The sequence below is a fragment of the Tigriopus californicus genome, chromosome 10 (assembly GCF_007210705.1).
Source record: "Tigriopus californicus strain San Diego chromosome 10, Tcal_SD_v2.1, whole genome shotgun sequence".
In the NCBI taxonomy this organism is placed as follows: Eukaryota; Metazoa; Arthropoda; class Copepoda; order Harpacticoida; family Harpacticidae; genus Tigriopus; species Tigriopus californicus.
Genome location: NC_081449.1, coordinates 5,404,091 through 5,429,777, shown reverse-complemented (window position 1 = coordinate 5,429,777; position 25,687 = coordinate 5,404,091). Strand labels below are relative to the sequence as shown.

Here is a 25,687-nt window from a genome sequence, read left to right as displayed (position 1 = left end):
CTCCTCCCACCGTCCCCATGAAGGCGATTCACCCTCATCAACATAACCCGGGTAATCGGAGGCCCTCTGTAGCCAATCACCCTCGTAAACCCGTTCGAGCCCCTCGCGCACCAACTCGGCAAGATTCGTCCAGCTCAAATCCGGACCAATCTCCAACTCATGTTCATCATTCATCCCGACCCAATTCCTCACGACGACGTCCAGCGAGATCGGGAGCGAAAAATCCTCCCCCTTCCAATGACAATCAATTACCTGACACGCCCCTCCATTCCTCAGAAACCCATCGCTCCTCCTCACTTTATCATCCCGAAACTGAAGAGGATGAAATCCTTCAAGAGCCCATGAAAATCCAAGACGAGAACAGCGACATCTCGGAAGATTGTGAGGCTGTCCTTGAGAACGAAGACGATCGATTAGACGTCGGAGATATTGACGAAGAGCTTGACCATAGTTCAAGTTAGTTTTTCCCCCCCTTAGTTACGTGTTCATAATCTACTATCTGTTCCATTCCTGTATTTTTTGGAAAATATACCTTCTTTGAAAGTGATTGTTACCCAATAACGACCCTGACTCTTGTTAAATATTTATGTACTTTCAACGTCAGTCGATGTCAAACGGATTTAATGCACTTATTCATTCCTGGGTATTAGTAGGAAGGGGCATATTGGGCAAAAAAGAATTTTTGTCACCAAAGCGCCCTTTTCTTAGACATTTGCGATTTTAACCCTTTTTGCAATTCTTTAGTTTTACTTAGCACTTTTTTTTAATTTGGCCTAAAAACGGTGTTTTGGATGAGATGAGTACTCTCACGGCCAAAAGTAGTTAGTCTTGTCATTGGCACTTCTCATACGCGTTTTCACGTGTTTCTCAATCCTGGTGTGACACCCGTGACAGTTTAAGTCCAAAAAAACAAGCTAAGCAAGGGGTTAAGATAGTTAAGTAGCCCAAAAAACGCAGGATACTTATACTATAACTATCTCGATGATCTTTTTTGAAAAAGAAAAGTTCCATTTCTTCTTCAATAAGATCCATGACCCAAATATCTACTGCTAGAAGAAGGAAAAATATGTAAAAGGAATCGATCATTCCCAGGACCTCATTCAAAACAAATCCATGTCAATCTTGCCCGACACTGAGGCAAAACTTGACTTTTTACAAAGGCGCCTTGCAAATTGGTACCACTTAGAAAAATAAACATGAATATGCCTTCTTTGTTGATTTTATTTGAACCGTTTTTCACTTTCGGCCTCTTTTGCACCATTTTTTAGGTCATCTTGATATACCTTTTTTCACCTTTTGTCTCTAAAAGGCTTTGCTGTTTTGCACTTTTTGCCCCTCCCTTGTTATCAGACTTGTTTGCCGAAATTGGATGGTTTTAACTAAGTCCGTACTCATTGCTTTATTAGTTGAGCTCGTTTGCGCTCGTCAGGACGAAGCAATGAAAACTTATATCCCTTGAACAGCCTAAGCAAATGTTCAACCAACATTATGCCTGTGAATTATTCATCCTTGTGCAAGGCCAGCCCCATTAGACATGGTTCTTTGTCTGCTTGCGAACAGGGAACAGGATTCGTCGTTTTTCTACGGCTGTATTTAAGGCAAGTTGATTGTTAAAGCATGTACTTTAACAAGCACTAGAAATGGGGAAGAACGACAGTATCATGTGAAGGACATAATAAATAACTTTATTTTGTAACGCTTCTAAAATGGCATGTCTTAGTGACGTCGTCAAAGTAGTTTTATAAATATAGCTACGTATCCATTCGTCTTATTGCTCAACTTGATTTCATTTCCTAGTTATTGTGATGAATGAGCTCTTGAATTGAGAGCATTGAATCTCTTGCTTGTCCTTTTTTCCAATTCGTCGTTCATTTTGTTGCAAATTTGCTAAAATCCATTGTAAGTTTAATGGAGGGTGTGTGATCTTGGACTTTCCTCTGTTGGGCATTAGAAGCCGCGTTTGCGGCTTCATGCTTGGCATTTTGCACTCGGGCTTGGTTGATTCGTATGGCGGCCTCTAATCTCGTTTTCAGCTCCACGTGTTGGGTGAAAATCCCGCGGATTTCCTGAGGGAACAACTTCCCTAATTGAGTCAGTTTGTTTAAGGCGTTTTCGTGAAGCCTCAGTCGGAGGTGCGTCGCGTCTTTGATGTCTCCATCAAGCAATAATTGACTGACTAGAATGGGCACATGAAGCGCTAGAAGCTGAGCTTTCTTGTCTTGCTCGGGCAGAGTCATCAAGAGACTCTCCACGATTCTCGAGCATTCCGTGGTATGCAGAAAGTCCTCATCCGTCTTCACAGCTCGAGCGGATTCGCCCATGAGATGCTCGAGGATCTTTGGCAACAGACTGTGGATATATGGCAACGAGATTTGTTTCTTCGGATGACGGAAGATCGATTGAAGGGTTTGGACGCATTTCAATCGAACAGTGGCATTGGAAGACTGGAAGGCCTGTGAGAAGGCGTTTATGGCAGGATACTGGATATTCGGCGAACATACAACCGCGGGATCACAATTCAAGATGAACACGGCAACTGCCAATAACAAGCTGGTCTCGTCCATCTTATGATCCTCGTTGGGAGCGGTCTTGGCTAAATCCACGAGGCTTAACAACGTGCTCTGAGAGAGTTCGGCCCACTTCTTCCGACTCCGTTCGTCTTGGGCGTAATTGGAAGAGGTCAAAGTCCGCAAACCCTGAAGCGATGACGTGATTTGTGGATTAGAGGCCAACACAATTCCGTCATCAATGACCGCTTTTGAGGCAGCCTCTTTTAAGATGCCGGTGATGAGCCAATAAATCGACGGTAGGACTTTTAAGGCACCTCTAGGAGAGCAGAGCTTGGTCAACCCCGAAAGTGCCTGAACCGCCAAAGCGATCAGTTGGCATTGTTCATCGTTCATGAGACGACCGCGCAAGCGCGATTTGGCCTGCATTGCCATGACGGAATTGATATTGGCCGCTCTGGGAGACAAATCCGGATAGTGTCTGACGAGAACACAGAGACACACCTCTAGCGTCGCAAATACTACGGATGACTCGGGACTGATCTTGCCACTCTCACCACCTTCGCCCAAAAGATCTAACTCTGGGAGATTATCAGGTTCTTGATTTACCGGCACAGAAAGCTCTTTCTGTTTCTTCTTCCTGTTTTGGTCCAAATGCTCCTTGGCGGCCTTCAGGACCAAATGAACGACATTCATTACTTGAGTCTGAATGTGAACGTTGTCTCGGGTGAGAACGGTTCGGTGAAGAACGTTGCAAAGTTCCACCAAGACATTGGGATCTTGATACAGAACGTCACGACGATTCTTGGCATGATCCATCAAAGCCTTCAAAGCTTTCAGGCAACTTGAAACCTCCTCCTTGCTTAAATCAGCGGATCTGTTATTCGACAGGGCCTCCATACAAATTCCAAATAGGAGATAAAATCGATCTTTGTTGATATCGTCAGCATTTTTGTTGGCAGCGGCATTTGCCGGGCCTATCCCCAGATTCGCACTCCCTTGGACATCCAGGTCTGATTTCTCCTTTTGAACATTTTCAAAGCCTTGTCCATAGGTCAACCAAATTGCCACAGCTTCTAAAATGGGCGGCCACGTGGCTCGATAATGAGGTCGAGCCGATTCAATGGTATCGTTCGTGTAGAATGCACCCCCGTCGTGAGGGAGTTGCGATTTGAATTCAGATGGAAGGGACAACAAAGCATAATCTTTCATGGCTGCCAACCAATGCTTGGAAAGGCTGGGCAACTCCTCTTGGACCAATGCAGCCAATCCCTCATTCTTGCTCCCCGATGACGAGGATTGGTCGTCGAATTCGGCAAAGTCGTCGTCATCGGCTTGCGAGAATTTGCTCGAGAACGCATTTTCTGAGTTGAAGTTCGAAATCTCATTCTTCATGGACATGATGTACACTTCCGCCCAGCCTTTCAAAATGGACAGCTTTTCGAGGGTTAAGGCACTTTCGTTGAAGAACTGCGCCTGGGTGGACTTGGGTTTGATCTTATCCAAGGAGGAAACGAGCAATTGATAAACCCGTCTCAAGTCACTAAGATCTCGGGCCACGCCCGATCCAATCCATGAAGAGCAGACATTGCAAGCCGCTGCAGTCACGTGACTGGGCGTGTCCGGAGTGAAAGCAGGACGGAGGGCAGCCCCAACTTGGGCTTGATATTGTTCTAAAATTACGTGTCCGGGGAATTCGGGTTCGGGAGTATCTCCAAATCTTTCAATAATGACCTGTAAGAAGACTCAATTTAGTTCAATTTAGCCGATATGGTTCTTGATTTGAGTCAAAGTGGTGCTTTCGGCGGAGAACAATCAATACCTGCATCGTCCGCAGACCTTCCAATCGTAGTGGGTCAGAATCACTCGTGGCAGCCATGAAAGCCACTCGGACCAATTCGGAAAGGTGAAGGACCAAATAATCGCCCTTGGCTTGGGTCATTTGCATTTCTTTCGCCAGGCACAAGTCAAAGTGGGCACGATTGCCCTGGCAGCAATCTAAAACAAAATGGTCATGAGGACACTATTAGCATATTTAAGCAATTAAACTTTCTAAAGGCCCACTCGAATTCTAATCACCTTCAATAATCCGGCGCAGGCACTCTGCCGCAAAAACTCGGGTTGGCCATCGCGGTTGGAGTGCTTCACGCGATTCCTCTCCAATTTTGAAATCCTCGTCATCATCCCCATCGTCGTTGTCATCATTATCGTCATCCATCACAACAGGTTGGGTGCTTCCCGAATCCTCGGTTCGAATTGTGAGGACCTACAATCAGAGTAAGCTGCTGCATATAGTCTTTGTCAAAGAAATACTCAGACCCAAACTGGCTTCATAATGAGCTTGTTCTGGCTTGATCTTGAGCCTGGGTCTCGGTGGAGAATGAGTTACTCTTCCGCGTTGATTGTCAATTAAAGCCACACATTCTTTGCACATTAAACTGTCACTTCAGCGAGAAGGAACAGGGGAGCTCTTTCGTCGAGAAAGTATCGAATTTTCTCCCTTCTTCTCCCCCTTCGAGAAATGGCTTTCGTGGATCGAACGAGAAAGACTGTTGAGCGAACTCATCGTACCTCTCTTAGAAGACTCAGCCATGAAGTCAAGTTCTCAGAGGCCATTGATTGCATAATGAACAGAAGGGTGTCATGAATGTTGGACAGAAGCAATGGGTCCAGTTCATGGTCCAAAATTGAAAACAAGATCCCAGGCAGACCTGTAAAAGAAGGAAGGAAATATTTCCATATTCCACAGAAAAGGGGGGAGAAGGATGATCAATAAAGGTGGAAGGGAGCATGGCTCCACCAGGAATCAAAAGGGAAATGAATAATTCATGGCCCGAGCTGCCATTCGAATGAAGAGGACCCATTCGAGACTAGTACCTGAGTCGGTGAAATGAAGTGAATCCAAATTGTGAGTGTCTTTGAGACTCTCTTGGTTGATTAAAGTCATGGCTTGTTCACAAACTTCTTTTGCCTCTCGTTGAGCGAATTGTCGAAAACAGCTCACGGCACTTTGGCGCAGTATAAGGTGGGAGGATCGCAAATATCTAACGAGAACTGGTACGAGCACGGCCAAGTCCACGGGTGCGGGGCCTTGACGAGACGGACCCGGAGGTTGGGCAAACATATGCAGTTGCTGAAGACATTGGATGGCCTCAGCCTGAACTACGGGATGAGGATGGTTTTGGAGCATGGCAACGGCACATAAGAACGAGGAGCGAGCTAGAAATGGGATAATTGAATCAATACTCTTGGGTGGAGAAGGCATTGCTTAGTGAATGAGTTTGTTTCCTTCATTTACACATTGAAGGTACAAGCAATGTCGGAGAAGGAGAATTGAAGTGGAACCTACATAATACTGTGGTATTCAAAGTTTAGAAGACGGACACAAGGAAAAAAAGATCTTTTTTTTTTCATTCCTACCATTTGAAATATTCCTTTGTTGTGCTGTACATGTGCATAAAAAATATCTTGATCTTTGTGTGTAGGGAAAAGACTGATATAGACTTTCACAAAGTTCTTATGTTTTTAAGACGGACTGCCAAGAATTTTCCCTCGTGCTCAATACAATTATTACCCTAATATTTCAAGTCAAAGCAACCAAACAAGCTTAATTCAGTGCAAAGGTGGGCGGCCTCAGTAGAACCTGTATTCGGGGTAGTTTTTAGATATTTGTACTTATCAATTGCCTCGCAAAAAGTCCAGCAAAAGATTTCAAGTGTCTAGAATTCGGTAAAAAATGATTACTCTAGAAAAGAGATTTATTTTCTGTATAGTTTTAAGGTTAAAACAGGATCTCTAAGCAACAAATCATCCGGGTAGATGCACATAATGAAATACATTTTTTAATGGTTAAATAGAGGCTCCAAAAATAAAATAATGCTGAAAAAGGGTAAATAAGTTATTTTGGTGACCGTCTTTTTCTTTCGTGGGACTATAGCAATATAGTGTTCAAAATTAGTTCCAAATAGTCATGGTAAAACCTTTTAGAATTTTAAAGCAAACGGAATTAGTCATTGGGCCTCCTAAAAATCTACGTAGTAAAAGACCTACAGGGTGTAAAGAAATTAAGGGCCTCCATGGCTGTTTTTCACAACATTCCTCCCTACTCGAAGATTTTTTTGACATTGAACCACAAGCATTCATTAAGAGGAATTGTTAAGAACCTAATGACATATTACAAATGGTTAAACGATATCCTGGAGGCGATGGGTAGCCCTCTGATAAAATGCCGTCAAAACAATGTCTGAAAATTCAAGTGAGCGCAGTCTGAAGGTCAGAACCAAGGCTAAGGGCGTCCTGAAGGCCGGCAAAGACCAAGGAACGTTAGTGAGCCTTTCAGTGTTCATCCTCAAACCATTGGAAAGTGGAGACCCTCATGGAAATGCCATAAATCCTTTTAGAACAGACCGGACCGATGGCGGAAATCTGGATTTTCAAGACTCAATCTTTAGGTGGCTAAACATCAGAAGGTTACTAATCTCCTTTGGAGTAAAATCGGATCATTCGTGGTATGGTGTTGGGTTTTTCAATAATCCCTTTTAATGAAAACTGGAGATTCAATCTGATCAAATCATTCTTTGAGTTAGGGGGTAGGATTTTCAGAAGCGACAAAGAGCGGCCCTTAATTTCTTTCCACCCTGTAACTCAGCGAAAAAATAGTACATAAAAGTACCAGAAGAAAAGAATCTTAAAAATTGAAGCTAAGGCCACATGTTTCTCCGAAGGCGGGATTCGAACCCACGCCCTCTGGGGTAACATATCGTGCCACTTTCGAGTACATTAGACCACTCGGCTACCATGGTTCCTTAATATACATACATTAAGTCATTAATCGCGACTCATTAACTAAGAAAAGTAAAATTGCAAGATCTTTAGCAGACCCTATGATCCTCTGAACATTGAATGAAAAAAAAATCAGCCAGTTTGCACTTACAACCAAAAATTAAAGGCAAAAAAGCTTCCTATCGGTTTTTTTTATCATGGAAAGAATTTATCATTAGTCTCTATAAATCAGAATGCTAGCAGAGAACCCTTGATTATTATTTCGCGTGATTTATTACGAGCGACCATTTCGGTCTTGAGATCGGTCGTGGTGGCCTGTCCCCGAGCCGACTTTCTCTTAATCGTCTCAGCAGTGACGAATTGCAACCAAGTTCCTCCCTCCTTTTTTAACGTCGTCTAACATTTTCCATTTGAGCATTTGCTCCTATATTGGCAAAGTCAACTGAACCCCAAGCTCGCGTAAAGTCCAAGAGACTAACCACACTACCGAATGAATAGCACTACATGGAAATGCATGTTCCCGCTTACCGATGGCAATTTCGTTGGAATTGCTTTGCAATTCTGGACCCACTGTGGTGATGAGAGCGGAGAGAACCCTGCCAAGGCAACTCATAACTTCTAAGGAAGTGAGTTGGACACTAAGTAGCAGTTTCAGGATGGTGGACAGAGTTGGTTCCACAAATCCACGGAACATGGGACCACCTGAGTCGGCAATTAAAGCCTGGAACAATGCCAAAGAGAATTGTCCGCTCAAACACGGGTAACAGATGGTTGCTCATTTATTATAGCTCAATTTACCAACGCATGCAATGCCCAAACTTGGACTTGTGGCGAGGCCTGGTCTTGGGCCAAGGCCAAGAGGATCGAAACCGACGTATGAAGATGCTGGGAGGATCCCATCCCTCCAACATAACGATGCAGACATCCTAAAGCGAGGGAATGACCCGTTCTAGAGGTCACATCCCTCGCCGATTTTAGGCAATCAAACGAGCTCTGCGCCATTTCGGCCACAAATTTGGGGTCAGCCACGACTTGGGCCATTCGGCCAAGGGCCTCACCCGCCGCACATCTTAGCATGGGATTGGTCGAGGTTAAAGCACCTGAGGAAAAAGGGAATTGTTTTATTTTTCATCTGCCCTCGGCTGCGGTCAAATACGGTATGCAAGTGGCAAGTGTAAGCGCTTCAGACACACTTGCGATCCTTTTGTATTTGATCATGGGTCTTAGTTAGTGGCATACGTACAAAGGATTTAGTTAATGAGGAAAAACATTTGTGACATCTTCATTTTGTTCTATTATGCACATCGATCGACTATAAGACGGTTGTCAAGAACATTCGAATTGAAGTGATCGATTACTTTTGCCAATCTAGCATTTTCCTCAAGAGTGATTGATTTCTTTTTCGAATTGCTTTGAAAAAGAAATTCGAACTTGCTCCACCTTGGAGTTATTGTCGAAGAAGTTCAAGACCTTCTTTTTAGCTCCTGATGGTGTCAATTTGAAACTTTGATAGAAGTCTCACAAATAAGGTGCAACGACCTCGATTTTCTCAGGTCAAAATGAGTTGGCTATCATGTTCAGCACTTGAATCGGTCCTTGTGGCCATGGCTTGGGCGAGAAAAAGAGCATATTTTGACAATCCTGCTCACGTCACACGAAGAATCAGACCTTTAATGGTTCAAATCTTGGCGTATCTTAATCAATTTGTTGATGCTTTCATTCCATGGTACTTTTTAACAAGTTCATTAAAGATGACAACTCATTGACGTAAGAATAACTAAGCAACCGTTGCCTCAAAGCTGCGTGATTAACCTTTCATTTGAACCAGTAATAACAATAACAAGCTAACAAAACCCAAATGCTGATTCAAAGAACATTTGTGTGGAAAACACCGTCAATTTCCTTATTCTCCAACCATATTTATGCATGCCATACAAGTCTGATCTTGGACAAACGGAGCTCATGTTTCATTTTATGCTCCAAGGAGGTTCTTGTCATTTTCTTTCATTATTCATTGCTTTTGACAACGTGAAATTTGCATGTACTTGGTCGAGTCATTACTCCGGTAGGTACACAATGAGGGTGGTTGGAGTGGCATCATTATCAAACACATAAATGAATGTGGATGAAGTGGGTTACATGAATATTTTAACACCAGGGCTCCTGGTCTCAAGATAAGTTCAATGTTGAACTTGTTGTATAGTTGATCGAAATAGTAAAGATCTGAATGGCACTCGAGGTGTCTCAAGGATATTTTCCAGTTCCGAGCGATTGACAAATTTGGCAATGGGGGGATATCAAGCATACGAGTGTAAAATTGTAAAATATCCAAGGAGACAGCTTTTCACTACCAATCGAATGGTGCTTTTATTTTCTATTTTGAACTCTTAAAGACTAATAAATCAACGTTTTCATCGCACTATGAGGCTCGTGGCACTTCAGGCGCCATCTGTATTTGAATATCTAAGCTACATTTTCTCCATCCCCCGCGATGGGCGGACCTCCTTGGAGCACAAAAGCATTCGTGTGCTCCCAAGCGATCACCACTTCCACCACCACCACCACATCCATATCCACCATCAGAAACGTCGTCTTCAGCCATGACGACGCCACCTCCTTCAATGGGTAGCGTTCCCAATGCTCCACAACGAGACCGTAAGTTCGTTCGTTCGTTAGTTAGTTCGTCCTTACGCACGTCGACGAGGACGACGTCGAGGGCGACGACGTCGTTAACAACATATTGATCGCTCCTTGGGTCCCACGACATTCGGGGGCATTTCGGGTCGATCCCCCTTGCTGAGGATGATTACAGTACCTCTTCCAGAAGAACCGCCTCCTCAGGCCTCAGCGTCCTTGCCTGAACGGGAGTCAGCGGCGCTCCCGACGGTTCGAAGTCACGAGCCACGCTCCTTCCCTTCGAAAGCTCCTTCCTTGCTTGCTTCGTTCGCATCCATCGTTAAGGAGGAAAATATATAATGTAGGAGCTCAGTGAGAACTGACTCATCTAACAGCATAGTAGGTAGTGTAGAGAAAGAGTGGTGGTAGTTTTCGTCGTCCTCGCCGTTCACGATGTAGGATTCCTTCATTAGTTTCTGCCGGGACTCGATTCCCCTTCGTCTGTCTCTGCCTCTTGTTCTCCTTAACCCTATTTCCAGTCTTCATCCTGTTCTTCGGCAGTTCGTGAGAGTGAACAATGAGTCGAATTTGGGCCATTTACAGATTCAGGGAAGAATGTCGTTGTCTCGCTCGTTCTGCAAGCCTCACCCACACATTCTTCTCTCTCCCTTCGAAGCTTTGTGTTGAAAAAAAAAAAGTCGAAATGCTTCTTCATTCTGAGTGCTGTGCATCGGCTTTCGCTTTGTCTTCTCAAAAAACCTGTCACTCATGGCCATTTTTCCTTGGGAGTCTGACAAGATAAATCTGCCTAATTTGGCACATCTTCAAGAATCCTACCTTTTGTTGGAGAAAACCGCTCCAATTTCACCCCCCAAAGAGCGAGAACATCCCGAAGATCTGTTTATTTTCGCTCCACGAAATCATTACACTGTGTTTTAATTAGAACTCCTCCATTGTTTTCATTTACCTGCCGGGTAGCTGAGAAACTAAACATCGGCTACCGCCACATCTGGTTTTCTATCGCTTTGGATCTGGATAAGCAATCATCAATCATTTTCTATCTCCCTCTCCAACGGCTGAAGGACAGCTATTCTGAAACATCTGCCTTCGCTTTCACAAAATCCCCGTTCCTACTGATTCAGAAAAATCCCGTCAAACCAAGCTTTGCTCCACTGCTCTCTCTCTCAATGTTTCCTCTCTCTCGCGTTTTTGAACGGTATAATTATGTTTTTCTGAAGAGGCCTAAATTGAGGGAAGCTTCAATTGACAGACGCCACTGTAAGCACTGAACTGGTATTGAATTCTTATCTAGGTTTTGCCTCCTCATTCATTTCGATGGGAGTGGGGAATTCGTAGTGCTCATCTGTACTTTACCGCTCGTTTAGTAAAGGCAACAGATCCCGAGTAAGACAATGTGCATCATTGCCGTCTAGCTAAAACTTTATTCCAAGTTCCCACACGACAATCAATCAAAGTCTATTCTCTTTATCAAGCTCTCTTCTCTGGTTCCCTACGTTTAACGTTAGGAACCCGGGATTGGACCAACGTCGTCACAAGAGTCATGATTATGATCGCGCTGCCGGCATCACCATAAACGTGCATGTTGTCCCCACGATCCAAGTGGTATCAGATCAGAGGAGCTGGCCTACACATGTAGTAGTGTACACTTCTTACCCGGCAGTACGGAATCGGGTACATCGCAAATGTGATGGCTGCTTGCTAGCTTGGTGGCCCGTCTCCCGCCTCCCGCCCCAAAACAACACTCCCTCCATTCATCCAGAGGAGTCGAGGGAACAACGGGAACAACCAAATGTCGATAATATCGCACACGCAAACCACTGCCTCGGCTGAGCAGCGAGAGCGAGACCAAAAACTCGAGTCACATGCATGCAACCCCAAGTGAACCAAAGGCAGGAGGACGGAGGAGGAGGAGAAGGAGGAGGAGGATCGAGGAGAGGAGGGAAGAAGAATAAGTAGAACCCTGTACTCAGCACCTCGTAGTACATGGAGTCTGCCGACGAGGGGAAACAGAGTCCTTTGTTGAAGTTGTCGTCGAGCATGTTCGTCGACTTCGACGTCGTCGTTTGGTCTTTGCACACTTTCCTAAACTCAATATTTCTTCAAACCTAGGAACACGGAAAGTTTCCCTATTTCCTTTTCCAAAGGGGTCCAATGGCTGGACTTTGGAGGCTTTTTGAGCTCACAGGATTAGCCATATCCCCCCCAGGCTCTGGATTGAATTTTCTTTTCTTTCCTCAGTGTTGGACATGCACGTCTAACCCGTCTCATCCCATCCCCCATGCAAATCATCTGAAATGATGAGCCCACCACGCCATTTCCATTTGTACCATGGTGTACTGCGTTGGCGTAGAACTAATAATATGCACCATAAAAGTACTCATCTCTCTCGCAAGTCGGGATGGCCATTTCCATTCCCTCTCTTTCTTTCTCTCTCTCTCATCTCTTTTTGCTCCAATCTCAGTCGAACATGGCGTCGACTCAGAATGTTCCAAGGGAACCGCTCGTTCTAAAAAGCACCCACCGAGATCCATTTGGTTCGAGATGCGAGGGAAAGCGAAAAGAGAAGGCTCTATGAGGAGACTATGCTTCAGCTTCCCTGGGCGTATAGTATGTAGCGGCCATCTATCTGTCCTCTGTGGTAGGGGCGGCTATCTTCTGCCAAAATCTGGGATTTCGATTACGAGTCTGGGGTCGGTGGTTGTCCTGACTCGAACGGAGAGAAAAAGAGCCTCTCTTTTTCTCTCTGGCAGAAATAACGGTTCTCGTGGAAAAATAAAATGGACCTTCCAAGTATTATGAGCTTGGACGTGACAAAAGTCGTAAAATTCCCGGTTCCAAGGCTTCGCCGCGGAGAGCGGTAGAAGCAATAAAGAGCGACGGACAAGAAATTCCCAAGAGGGTATTTCGCACTAAACGACAATAGCTGTTGGGATAACTTCACTGACAAGAACACGAGCTACGAAGAAAGCGAGAGAAGAGAGAGACTTCTGGCAACAAGCAACTTGTCTCATTTCTAATGGGGAAAGGCACAACGGGTTTTCCAAGACAAAACTCAAGGGGATCCGGGTGCTGACAAGTGACAAGTCCAATCAATAGGCCTCGCTCGTATACCTTACTTGGCAGACGACAAAAGACAAACGCCCAAAAATAAGGAGACTCGTAAAAATATGACAAACTCCAATTATCAGGTGCTAACAATGGAAGATCCAATAATGGAACAACGAAATAGGATACAAACTTTAAGGCTATGGCACCGCTCTCAAGTACTCCAAACCCATTTGTACGAGACGTAACAGCCTGGCAAAAGGCAAAAGATTTCCCAGGAAATTTTCGTCTTTCCATCCAAGAAAGTCTCAGTTCGTCTCTCGTTTCTTGGCTCTCATCTTTCGCCTCCTGAGGAAGCCGATGATGCTCTAGGGACTTTCATGGAACAAGGTGGAGCGAACCGACTTTCCTGTTCCACGATACACACAGTATACCATAGCCCATCCAAACGCTTTTCAGTGTGGAACAAGGAGGGGGAAGCCGAAGTGCCACGAGGGAGAGATGGTTGGTCGAATGGTAGAAGGACCTCTCCTATCGAGTTTGGAAGGATTCTCTTCTTCCTTCCATTTCCCTTCTCTCCCTCTTTCCCCTTGGATCAGAGCCTTCCAAGTGTGCACAGTGAGGAGTGCTTGAACCACTTTTCAGAGTGGAAACTGGGAACACCAAGCTCCAAAGACTTGGAGGAGATGAATTGGTGAGAAGGGAGGAGAGGAGTAAGAAAAACATTTCTAGATTCTGACATCCTTAAGAGACAGCAGCTGGCTGTACAGCAAGAAAGGGGAAAGACCGAGAAGGCTTCTTCCATTACTTTGATGGCAACAACAACGGGAAAGGCAACGTAGGAGAAGGAAGAGCAAGCCAAATGGATGAAGGCAGGAAATAAATTGGAAAGAAAACGGTAGAAAATAGACAAACAAGAGAATGACAATGAAGTTCTGAGCTTTTCAGCACAAAAACAGAGTGAAACGGGAGACGAATGAATGTTTCGCACAAATGCAGTGTAGAAAAGTAGGACAGGCGTGTTGTTGACACACAATTTTGGTTCGATGATCCTTCATGTGATTAAGTGGTGCATTGCTTGAGGCAATATGCTCTACTTAGATGGTAAGTGCATCTCCCCAAAAGCAGATAGAAAGCAAGATAACTCGAGCATATACTGAGTAGACTCCATCGCAGAACCTGGGAGAAAACATGGAACTCCCATTCTTTCTCCATTCTAACTTAGGAACGAGGATCATGTCTAGAATGTTAGAGTAGTTCATCGAGGAATAAAGGCCATCGCACGGGACAAAGAATCAATGTGAAAGGAAACGGACAGGAACATCCCCCTTCCATCTCAGCCCAGGAATAAAAATGCATCTCTAGAAGCGATGCAAACCTATCATCTTGTCACTTTCAAGCTCGAGCAAAAATCTCTTCTCCCGAAAGTATGAAAATGATAAATGGAAACAAGACCGTGAGGAGCATCCTGTCCCGAAAAACACGCATTAAATCATAACCCAGGTAGAAATTAAATCAAGCATTCCCTCTGGACCCACGGAACATGAAGTTCAAGTAGACGAGGGGCTCAGAGTTTCCAGTTCTCTGTTCCACAGAACCACGGAATCTGGATGCCAAATATGCCAGAGATGGAACAAGGAAGAGCGAGAGGCTCCCTCAAGAACATGTCAGTGGAACACTGAACACTGGTCGGGGATTCAATTGCTGCGGAGAAGAGGCTGGTCCAGGATGCGACCGTGAGTGCGAGAGTCGCAGAGGGAGAGGAACAGAGGCAAATTTAATTATTAATGCTTGAGGCTGGTACGAACACGGATTTACAAGTAGGATCTGACGGCCAACCTCGTACCAAATTGAATTATAGCCGGATGTGAGTGAAACAGACAAGATTAAGCGAAGAACCGCCATCATCTCTCGTAAATCAGTTGCATTGGTATGCTTGATAACTTGAAAACATCGTTTTGAAGATTTTGAGAGGTTGGAGTGCTTTTCGATAACTCAGGGGGAAGAGTTCTGAGTAATACTAGCATTCAATGCAAATTTCACTTAAGAGAAGGATTATTTTTTTTTTGCACGAAACATTCATGCCTTGACAAGTTATGGTTTTCACGTAGTGGGAGTCTCGACATTTTTTATCCAAATACTTCGAGATAGAGTAAACCTACAAGCCGTAGGACGTATTATTTTTATTCATTTTTTCGGACTTCCTTATCGCTACTGGGAATGGAATTCCCATCAGTTCAAGACGAAAAACGTATTCATTTTACTTCACTTTAATTTTATATATGTTATTTGATCAACCAACGCATTAGAGTTTAGACTTCTGAAATGAGTTCTGGATTGCGAGCCTTCTTTCCAAGAATTTGAAGTGATAATGATTAAAGACAGCAAGAGTGTTCAAAATTGGTTACCAAACTGATGATAGAAAATTAGTAGTTTGGTAAAGGTCCTTGATCAAACCTACTCTTGGGTTACTGAGAGGAATAAATATGGCCTTGAATAGAATGAAATTCCGATCAATGACACTTGGTCGACGACATAGAAAACGCCACTCGGAGATGGTGGAGGTAAGTATACTCAACGATCTTCGTTCATGAATGTCAGGGGTAGTTAATATAACGGAAAGTTCGATGAGCATATCCAATTGAAATTTGGTAATGATGCCATTAACTTTGTACAACAACTCTTTGGTCGCCGGGAGTAATATGACCTTTGGGTCATTTGGGCCTTTGAACACTCCATTTGAAGATAATGGAGGTAAATATATCAACCTGATCTCATCCGTAAGGGATTGAGATGTAGTCCTCCAAAATAATGGAAAGTTCCATGAGTATATCTAGTTGAAGGTAGGCAAAGCTTTTCAAACGTGTGGTTGGATATATCGGCCATTTAAGTCCAAAGATAGTGTCACGATGCTAACTCTGTACAAGTCGATTGTTCAGCCACATCTTGAATAATTGGGTACAGCAAGTTTGCATTGCAGAAGGTCGAACGGGTCCAAAAAAGTTTTAGTAGAAACATCACAAGAATGAGAGCTTTCGTATTGGGAGAGGTTAGAAAGGCTGGGATTATACAGTATTCCAAGAAGGTACGAAAGGTATCTGATACTGTACGTCTTCAAAAGCATCCATGAGCTTTGTCCCAAACCAGGTTTTAGGGTCAATTCTAGTGACCGTAGAGGCTTAACGTGGGTTTTAAGAGCACCTTAAAGCCTTTGTGAATCCAGGCTAGTCACAGGGTGGACGGGATAAAGTGTTACAAACAAAAGCATGTCTGCCTCTTTGAAAATTGCTCTAGATACGGCAGATTCTGGATTTAGGCTCTTCGATGAACATCCTTTCAGCATAACTATTAACAGACAACACCCACTTTCAGCCTCACCGCTGGCACGCTCTGTACTGTCACTGGAAATGACTTGCTAACCTCGGCTTCCGTCCTTTAAAAGTTGTTGTTCAACAAGTGTCGCAATGGTTTCAATGCAAAGCGAATGCCGTTGGCGATTGGGGCACCAATTTTGCAAGTAAATAGTTAAGCCATAGTCACTTTTGCCAAAATTCTGTAACAGCTTATAAAATCCACCATGTACAATAAAACCTCTTCTTGCTCGGGAGCCAACATTGGAGGCGTTGATCCGTGGGCAAGTATTAAGTGTAACATCTTCAAGGCTTAGTCAGATTCACGAAATCTAATTCGTTGGCTAATCAGATATTTTGTAAATGTCAAGTGAAATAATGGTGTTCAATCTTTCTCTTGAAAGTGCAGGAAATTACATTCCCAGCAACGTTAAGGAAGTCTGCAAAAAACGATGGGCCAATACAAGGACAACATTATCACAGGGCAAGGACTGGTAGGCGGGAAAATTGTCAACCTCTACCCTGATTAATCAAATGATTTCTCTTTCAGTTGCGTTTGGTTGTTTTGGACTGAAAACGTCTTAGTCAGTTTCAATCAAAGGCTTGTGTCAAAAGATATACGTAAAGATTCAAAACTCAGCCCAACAAAGGCGCAAAATGAATGAGCTAGCGTCAACTAAAGATTCTCGAGTGTCATCCATGAGTGCTATTAGCTCCAACTAGCTCCAATCAACGTCAGATCTAACCAAGGTCTATGTAACTAAGTCTAAATCAATAACTATGCACCCTCATTTTAGAATATTCGCCATGTTTGTCTTTCGCTTTTCATTTGTTTAGTCTTTTATTATTCCACATACGCTAATTTTCATCGCAAACAATAGGCCCTATCTAGGCTTTGATTTTGATGAAGGGTTTGAGATTCGTCCTTATTCTATTTAAGAATCAATGTTCGAGGACATTTTGATAGGACTAATAGGGATCATACTGAGGTCTTCTGTCCAACCAGTTTTGGAGCATATCTCTTCTACTTTTTCGTCACAATCCCCAAGCTCAATGAGGTCAGTGGCTTCCGACAATGAAACTCTGTGGCCCAAACCCAAAATCCGAGAGAGAACTCCCAAAGAACCTGGTTTGGTTCGATTGATAAATACTCGGGTCACATCTCCACCCACTTTGGCAAAAAGTCCATTAAAAGGAGCAACTGCCAAGGATGTTCCAAATATCAGCAGCAAATCGCAACGCTCAAAATCCTCGTTACACAAATCAAAGAACCTCGACGGCATGGCCTCGCCGAACAAAACTACATCCGGTCGAACCACACCCCCACAATCGCATTTTGGCACGCCGTCATTACGCTCTGGATGGAATATTTCGTTCTGCAGCCAAGGCAGTGAGAAAGTTTTTTGACAAGAGGAACAATGACACCTATGAAAGGTTCCGTGAGCCTCCACCACTTTTTCTTCCGGCAGACCTCCCGCAAATTCAAGGCCATCAATATTTTGGGTGTATACCCGTCGGAGGAATCCTTTCTGATGGAGCAAGGCCAAGAACCGATGAGTCGGAGTGGGCACGAGCTCCTGAGGAAAGATATCCCGAACTAGGGAATAAAAGGGCTTGGGATCTTGTCTAAAGTAACTCCCCTCAAAGACCGCTTCCGGGTAGGGTAGATTGTATTTCTTGAGCTTGAAGTAGAGCCCCATGGAAGGAGATCGAAAGTCGGGCACACCGGCCGAGGTGGAAATTCCGGCACCGCACATGATCACCACATTCTTGAAATGGCCAGACTTGAGCTTTTGGCACACTTCATCCAAGTTTGTCTCACTCGAATGGGTGGTCCCCATTCTATCTCAACTCGTAAGTAGGACCAAACCCTTTTGAGTAGATGTTTTCAAGAATCTACACGCGCGTTAGTTCTTCCAAAACCAGACGAGATTATCCAACTTAAGTTCACGCGAGACAACAAAACAAGTGATCAAGTTATGAATCAAATATGACGCCAAAGTGGCACTCAACTTGAGGAATGTAGAGTTAGGTTTGGCGTGACATTCATTGCTTTGAGGCTGATTTGTAGCAGAGAGACTGGTTTGAGAGACTCTTTGGGAATTTTTAGATGTAGAATAGCTTCGATAACATTGACAGGAATTCGACGCCTTCCTAGATAAGGCCTACTATCGCTTAGCCTACTGTGCTTGATCAACGAAAGCAGGTGGTCATGAGAAAATGAAGCCTGTCATAAAAGAAATAGAAGTGTCCTACCTATTATCAGGGTTACAGCGGCCTTCCTCACGTCATCCTGGGCCAGTTTGGTTTTGGCCTCCACTAAACCTTTGAGGCTGCTCAGGACCGCGGTGAAGATGTTCATTTGAATGGCCTCGGCAATGGGGGCGTTCTTGGCACTTTTGCTCGATTGTTGCTTGATATGCTCACTGAAGTGGTCCAACATTTGCAATCGATGCTTTTGAGCCACTCTGGGAAATACTAATCCGAACACAATGATTGATTGATCCACCACCGAAACCCCCAAGGGCAATGGGCCTGGCACACTTAATTTATCTGAAAACATATGATGGACAGTTTAAGAGTTGAACATATTTTCTGTTATGGTACAGTATCGTTACCTTTTCCTAAAGGTCTAAATAGGCTGCACAAATCGTGCTCCAATGCTCCCGAACCCGAAGCGCTGTTGGCCAACAGTTGCTCTTCGATGATGATTTCTTCCGCATCTTGAAATCTGGTACCCAAAATGACAGAGTCCTCAATGTGACAAAACGATCTGAGAAGTGAAGTGGACGTCGAGTTGCCATCGGAAAGTGTAAACTCCCCAACCTAGGTAAACATAATAGAATCACGAAATAAGAATAAGAGTTTTGATAATGATCGAAATCGTGATTTAACATCAAGATTCACATAATGCTTGGGAAGAGGAAAAAAGACATAACAACTTCCAAACAAGTCCCCATCAATTCTCATTTACTGTAGTCTCCTTTTTCGGCGGTAGGAACGGAACAATCTTGTGGCGTCACATTGTTTTTGCTTATGCACATTAGCTTGTTTCCCCTATAGCTGATGAGCTCTGGATCTCTCTAGAAATGTCTACATACGAGGTCCATGAAAATGAGAAAGATGAAGCCAAGGGCGAGAGACGTACACACAGCTCTTCGTCCACAAGGAGAGTTGGCATGGCCATGGAGTTGATCAAGTGGCAAATTAGGTTGAAGCAAGCCCTCGAGAAACACAGTTCCACCCCATGCCATGATTGTTTTTGCATCAATCAGAGCTGATCACTTCCGAACAGGCATGTATGAATGGACCGGCGTTTTGGAACTGGAGCCAAACTTGTCTATTTTCAATGAAGCCTTCAAAGAGTCAGCTATTCTCGTGTGCCCATCTGTGGATGAGTTTAGATAGAAGCTTCAAGGATACGCACAGTTTTGCGTATTGTGGAGGCTCTTCACATCATCATTGACACGAAGTGAAATCATGAAGTTGGAGCATATTCTAGTTATCTCTTGGATCCAAAGCCTTTCGGGAGCATTAAACTTGCCAACCATGCCTAGTTTGACTCTAGACTGTGCCGGGAACAAAGTTCCTCAGGACGGAAAATACATCCCGAGCCTTATCACTCTTGGACGAGTCAACAGCACTCATTTTAAGGTGTACCTTCGATGTCAGCAACTTGACCAAGAGGAAGGGAATCCCGTTCAAGGGGAATATGTCGACGTGGAGGAGCAATTCCACTACAATGGTCAGGATGATATGCATTATGCCAAATATCTGTCAATGAACTGCGGGGACGTTCGACAATCCGGAATGTGTTTTAATCCCAGGATCACCCAAAATGATCTCCTCAATGGGATGGTGTGCCTCAAAACGGGTAGGGCGTTTTGCAAAAACTCAATGGTGGTCGTTTCAAAAGACGATCGACCCTCAACATCGAATGCCTCAGAAATTGAGGCTTCACATTGGGCCTTCGGAATTGGTGGACTTATTATGGGTGTGGTTGTGGTTGGGGTTGGAATTTGGTGAGTAATGTTTTTAGTCCATTCTAATCTTAACAATGAAAGGAAGTTAATCACTGGTATTTTCCAAACAAACAGCAACATTTTTTCATAGCCACATTATATTCATGGAATCGTATCATGAATATTCTTATGAGAAATCTAGCACTAAATATTAATGAATGGCTAAATATGATTTTAGGTATTACAACAGACGGATCGATGAGCAAGAACTCCAGGAGGGATCCCAAAAAGTAATCGAATCATCCAAACCAATTATAAATGGAATAAGTTCTCTCAAACGACCAAACCATCAATTTCCAACTATTGAGATCACGGAGGCTGTTGATTGAATTTAGACTACGATTTTAGAATATATTCAGATTATCTTTTCCTCTTGATGACAAAAACATCCACACCGGAAGCTCGATAAATGATAACGTAGTTCGTGTCAAAAGTTACATCTAAAAACTGAAATCACTATTGCTCCAAGTGAATAAATGTGAACAAGTCATGGCATTAGGAGTAATATATTGGGCCATGTTTGCTTTACTAGTGCCCTCAGCAAATTTGAGTTGTGGGAAGGAAGTCTGGTTCGAAATCAAAAGGCCGAAATTGTACGAACTAGATGCGTACATCAAACCGAACACAATCCTTGCATTGAGAATGATTAATAAGAATGAAACAGCTGTGTGCAAAAAGCTTTTGCTCATTGTTTCAAAATCCAGGTCCGTAACCATCGTCATATTTTGATAAATGCGAAAGCCTAATTGCATTTTATTTGTACTCTGATTTTAGTATAAATCATTCAACTCTTACTGGTGACACGTTTTGCTCTTCAAAGTATCGTTTTAGAATCTAGATTCGTCACTAGGTAAAAACTTGCCATGCTCAGCTCAACACGAGTAATTAATTAAACCTTTTCTAAATTGAAACAACATTTTGAACCATCAATTGGCAGTATGTGAGGCTCCTCTAACCCATGAGAGGCTAAGACACGGGCCACGGTGTTCGACAAGCTGTTAAAGACGGGGAAAATTTTCAATCAAAACTATTCTGGAACATATAAAAAAAAGCCTCTTTGATAGCAATGGTCTACTACTGATCCAAACTATTTCGTTTAGTGTCAGAATCGTGCTAGAAACATAGTCTAGATTCTAAAACAAATACCCAATGGCAATGATGGGAATAGTTTTCCCCACGTGGTTTGCTCGAAATTGCAGAAATGCAGAAATGTCTCATGCATTATGGAAGAAGTTGAAGAGTTGAAATGCAAGGGTCAATGTAATAACCCCTTGGAATCGGTCGCTGGCTCTGAATGGAAGCAGTATGACATGTACATAGCCATTGGGGCTTTAATCTTAAGCGTCATTTTCCTTTCTCTTTGGATACGACGGTAAGAAAAAAACCTTACTAAGTACTCATGTTCTTTGTTCATTTTTTTTAACACTTTTAGAGAAAGACGACAACAGCAACAGCAACAACAACATCAACAACAACAACGTCTGCCCAAACCAACAGGGCAAAAATCGAACCATGAGTTGGGCCCAGAATCCCAAGAATTGGAATCTAACTACATCTGCGAAGTTGTGATGGACAACGATTACTACCAAAGAACAGTATTGGCAAACAAAAACAGCAGCCAAGAATCCGAGGGGCATTACAATGAAAACGATTACGTGGCTGTACTGTAACCTCCATATTAATACATTCAAAATGATTGCATGTGTATGCCTTACCAAAAGACGAAGGAGTTGAGTGTAGTTGGCCTCCAAGGTTCCGGGGGGTAGTAATGAAATGGTTTCAAATAAGCGGAGCCTCAGCATGGCAGCCAAAGCCTTTAATTCCGTGGGATAAGATTTGAGGACAGATCCGAGATTGGAGCACAAATTTAAACATGCTTCTACGGGAACGCTCAATCGTCGAATGGTATCGTCGTTCACTAATTCCGACGAGATGTGGCCGTTATTGGCATTCAGTAGTAGAAAGGCATGGATGGCACTCATGGCACCACAACGAGCCTCCAAACTAACCCGCCATGTAAAGGCATCGCCACGGGATTTTTCAGATTCCAGTTCTTTCTGAGAACGTGGGAATGCATTCCGCCAGAGTAGCATCATTCTCGGGAGAAGGCCTGAAAAGAATGAAGAAAGCAAAATTGACGCAAGCTCTTCTTAAATTCAATTGTATTTTCGTTCACCTTTCACAACTGCCGGTCCCAGCGTCATCACTGAACCGATCAACAGCCATCCAGCTTGGGTCCTCTCTTTGGACAATCGGCTATTTTGAGAGGCGGATCGTAAGAGGTCTTCGCCCACGTTAAATGCGATCTTTCCTCGAGTATGAGGAATGCCCAACGGGGTCAATCTGACCGCCCCCAAAAGGGCAGCAATGGCACTACTATAGCCTGAAACGGCATCGGCAGATGCCTTCAGTTTTTCCAGTCCCTCTAAGCATCTGTCGAGGATCGGAGTCAAGTGGCTGGGAGAAGCCACACAGAGACATCTCAAACACCAGGAAGCTGCCAATCTGGGAGCTTGACTAGGATGAACCAAGAGCGAGCACAAGACATTGGTCAAATGGAGGTGATGATCGACGATAAGTGTTCTCGATACGGTTCCGAGACGTTGAAATAGGGTACCTTTGCAGACAGATGATTAATTTTGGAACCCTGACAACACATTTTTGGTATATTTTCTCATTCGCTTACCCAATTCCTGAAGAGCCACGACAATGAGATGTTGCGAAAAAAGTGTTTCTTGATTACTCGAATCCTTTGTGTTTTCGGAGTGAACATCTAACGAGCTCATGAGTTTCTCCACAATGGCAATCATCTCCTTACAAGCAGCCATTTGAGCTTGCTCGCTCAACATTTTACCCAACAGAACCTAAAAGGATTCGTCAAAAATCAATGTTCAAAAAATGAATATCAAAAGCAGAGTTACTCCTTGCCCCACGGTTCATACCTGAATGATGTGCCCAACGCATCTTCGGGAATACACCGCATCCACATGGGACGTGGCAGCCTTGGGATGGGAAGCCAGTTCCAGGACGTGGTTGAGTAACTGACTCAGGTTTTTTTCCAACCATTGCGGCCCCAACGTTTGGACCATGATCACATAGCAATGCGTCACACCCACTCGGACATCTTGACTGACCGGAGTAGATCCGCCCTTGATCAAGCCAGACCCGGATGATCCACCTTTCAGAAAGCCTTGCATGATAATTGCTAAGACATCGCCCAAGGGCAATCGTTTATTGGTGTTGCCCGCTGTTGGGCCCTTCTTAGCCCGTTGAATCATCATGCCAGAGTTTCGACCTTTCGAAAACGGGTCCTCCTGTTGAGTATTGGCCAGAATAGTGCCCAAGCATTTGGCCACGGCCTTCCGGGTCTCGTAGCTAGCCCCTTCGAACGCTCGGAAACACATGGTGGCCACATTTTCCAATTCGGTGGTGGTGACAAACGTGGCGTAGGGCGACATCACAAGCAGACATTGAGCACTAGCGGCACGTACAATATGAGCTCTATCCGCCAGGGTGGAACGCACGGATTTGAAGATATCACGATGAATGTTGGACGCGGCTGTCCCCAATCCCTCGCAAACTTTGCCTGCAACCATTGAACGTCGTGATTCTCTTATGCATCTCATCACTGAGGCACTCACCAAAAGTCACCATGGTCTCCATGCGGATTTGGGACTCGGCATTCTTGAGACCTTTGTTCAAGACTTGAACCGTTTCCTCATAACTCCGACCCGTCATCCGACCGAGCGTCTCGTACATGTGACCCAACACACAAATCGCACCCAAACGTGTGGGTAGAAAACTCGGGGAATCGTCCTTGTTCTTCAACCAATCGTTACATCTGCGGAAAAAGAATGGAAATTAATCTGTTTCCCTCAGTCATCGAGTTAATCTCTAAATGGGAATAAATAGAGGAGAGCACAAACAAAGCCAAAGTCAAAACACTGAACTAAAAGTTTGCGGTTAAAACGGCTGAGTCTAGTGCAGGTCCGATATCGCCATATAACATATAGAATAATAACAAGACCAAAAATATATGCTTGGCACACCTTTTTTTGTTTCCACCTTATTTTTGGGTTTTAGGGCATGTTGACGTAAAATTGAAGAAAAAAATATTTTCGGATGTTTTCATTTGAATGGGCCCATCAATTCTGATGGTCCTGAACCTTGATTACTAGAAACCGTTTCATTCATTCAAAATGTTTTCGGTTCCTGCGGTTCTCTGCTTTTGAAAAGTGTCCTCAGGTATGTTTTATAATTTTCGTTGGGTAAATTTCTGTTTCAAGCAAATGTGCTTTGGTTCAGGTTTGATCAATCTAAAGACTCTTGAAACAGGATCTAACCGAATGAAATAAACATGACCGCGAACATCATAGAATTTATCGGTATAGACCGAAAATGGAGACTAAGTAATCCGCTATTTACTTTAAAATCTTCCGCCATTAACTTCTGCCATTAACAAAAGAGAGTAGAAAGTTTAAAATTCCACAGTATCAATGTAAGATCCGTCAGACCCCACATCAGGGCATCAAATTCAAATTTTCACCGTTGGCCCTGGCCTTTACTTGATCAATGGTTTTTCTGAAGTCTTGTCAATGGCTTACTTGTTAATCGTATCAAAGAGCAGAAACGTGTCGCCCACACGGAATAACGTGGTCAAACATTGGGCCGCCAAGACTCGTGAGGGCGGGCCCAACACGCCTTGTCGAATCAGATCCAAAAGCTGGCCCACCAACACCTTCTGCTTGGTCTTGATCTCGGGGCGGGCCACCGTAGGCAGCACCTGATCCAGATAACGCAACCACTCGTAGACAAACACGGCTCGTTTGGCCTCAACCATCCGGGCCAAGGCCACCTCGTCCAAGGTCAAACTCTGCCGGGATAAGCTCTCCATCCTGGAACTAAATCAAGCCAGACAGGCTGGAAAATAATGAAAATCATTCTACTATTCGAACTACTGTCTTCGACCTCACAACTTAGGCTCATCACCCTTTCAAGTTTGAAGAGAACTAGCTCTCATCAGTTGGGAAGGACCGAGTCATGACCAAGTTTGGTCCAAACTCATCATTGACTTGGTATGGACGGGCTTCAAGTACACACACGGCCCTACTAAATTCTCAGACGAGCTCAACGCGGCGGAGTTGAAAAGTTGAAAGGGTTGTATCTTACGCAGAATAGGCCGTGAAACGCCCCCGAGTGAGTGGGCGGGGGATGGGGCTCCAGGCGGGCGGCGCGGATTGGGGTCTGGCGGGTAACGGGGAACCGACCGATGAGGGAAGTGTCCAGACTTTCAGAGAGAAATCGGACGTCACTCCATGTCACAGCGAGTCCTAGTGGATTTGGC

The 25,687-nt window shown here is 44.1% G+C and overlaps 3 protein-coding genes across 5 annotated transcripts; 1 reads left to right on the top strand and 2 right to left on the bottom strand.

Annotated features, from left to right (window-relative positions):
• Positions 1 to 1,664: 1,664 nt before the first annotated feature.
• LOC131888862 (HEAT repeat-containing protein 5B-like) lies at positions 1,665 to 25,687 on the bottom strand. 2 transcript variants are annotated; one of them, XM_059237807.1, is made up of 16 exons: positions 25,513 to 25,687; positions 24,948 to 25,263; positions 23,985 to 24,184; positions 23,286 to 23,929; positions 23,030 to 23,207; positions 22,520 to 22,960; positions 22,059 to 22,453; positions 18,940 to 19,147; positions 18,578 to 18,874; positions 8,088 to 8,389; positions 7,818 to 8,010; positions 5,385 to 5,726; positions 5,079 to 5,218; positions 4,587 to 4,773; positions 4,330 to 4,505; positions 1,665 to 4,241 (listed from the first exon to the last, which is right to left on the bottom strand). In XM_059237807.1, exons 2-16 carry the CDS (start codon positions 25,235 to 25,237, stop codon positions 1,869 to 1,871), a joined length of 6,366 nt encoding a protein of 2,121 aa, XP_059093790.1. In that variant the 5' UTR covers positions 25,238 to 25,263; positions 25,513 to 25,687; the 3' UTR covers positions 1,665 to 1,868. The 2 variants fall into 2 exon arrangements, with proteins under 2 accessions (XP_059093790.1, XP_059093789.1); XM_059237806.1 differs by having other exon boundaries at positions 24,948 to 25,244.
• LOC131888866 (NAD-dependent protein deacetylase sirtuin-2-like) lies at positions 17,007 to 18,507 on the bottom strand. The gene has a single exon (XM_059237810.1). It carries the CDS (start codon positions 18,160 to 18,162, stop codon positions 17,257 to 17,259), a length of 906 nt encoding a protein of 301 aa, XP_059093793.1. The 5' UTR covers positions 18,163 to 18,507; the 3' UTR covers positions 17,007 to 17,256.
• Positions 19,184 to 22,044, top strand: LOC131888868 (probable serine/threonine-protein kinase dyrk1). 2 transcript variants are annotated; one of them, XM_059237812.1, is made up of 5 exons: positions 19,184 to 20,343; positions 20,522 to 21,047; positions 21,118 to 21,162; positions 21,512 to 21,715; positions 21,776 to 22,044. In XM_059237812.1, exons 2-5 carry the CDS (start codon positions 20,833 to 20,835, stop codon positions 22,011 to 22,013), a joined length of 702 nt encoding a protein of 233 aa, XP_059093795.1. In that variant the 5' UTR covers positions 19,184 to 20,343; positions 20,522 to 20,832; the 3' UTR covers positions 22,014 to 22,044. The 2 variants fall into 2 exon arrangements, with proteins under 2 accessions (XP_059093795.1, XP_059093797.1); XM_059237814.1 differs by lacking the exons at positions 19,184 to 20,343; positions 20,522 to 21,047; positions 21,118 to 21,162 and having other exon boundaries at positions 21,180 to 21,715.

Bases quoted from the DNA above. Each gene is read 5' to 3' on its own strand.
- LOC131888866 (XM_059237810.1), bottom strand. From the start codon at position 18,162: ATGGGGACCACCCATTCGAGTGAGACAAACTTGGATGAAGTGTGCCAA.
- LOC131888868 (XM_059237812.1), top strand. From the start codon at position 20,833: ATGGCATTAGGAGTAATATATTGGGCCATGTTTGCTTTACTAGTGCCC. The intron at 21,048-21,117 runs GTCCGTAACCAT...CTCTGATTTTAG, and splicing joins CTCATTGTTTCAAAATCCAG to TATAAATCATTCAACTCTTA. The intron at 21,163-21,511 runs GTATCGTTTTAG...TGATGGGAATAG, and splicing joins GACACGTTTTGCTCTTCAAA to TTTTCCCCACGTGGTTTGCT.
- LOC131888862 (XM_059237807.1), bottom strand. From the start codon at position 25,237: ATGGAGAGCTTATCCCGGCAGAGTTTGACCTTGGACGAGGTGGCCTTG. The intron at 18,875-18,939 runs GTAACGATACTG...ATATGTTTTCAG, and splicing joins ATTTAGACCTTTAGGAAAAG to ATAAATTAAGTGTGCCAGGC. The intron at 8,390-18,577 runs GTAGGACACTTC...CTTTTTCCTCAG, and splicing joins CGCTGTAACCCTGATAATAG to GTGCTTTAACCTCGACCAAT.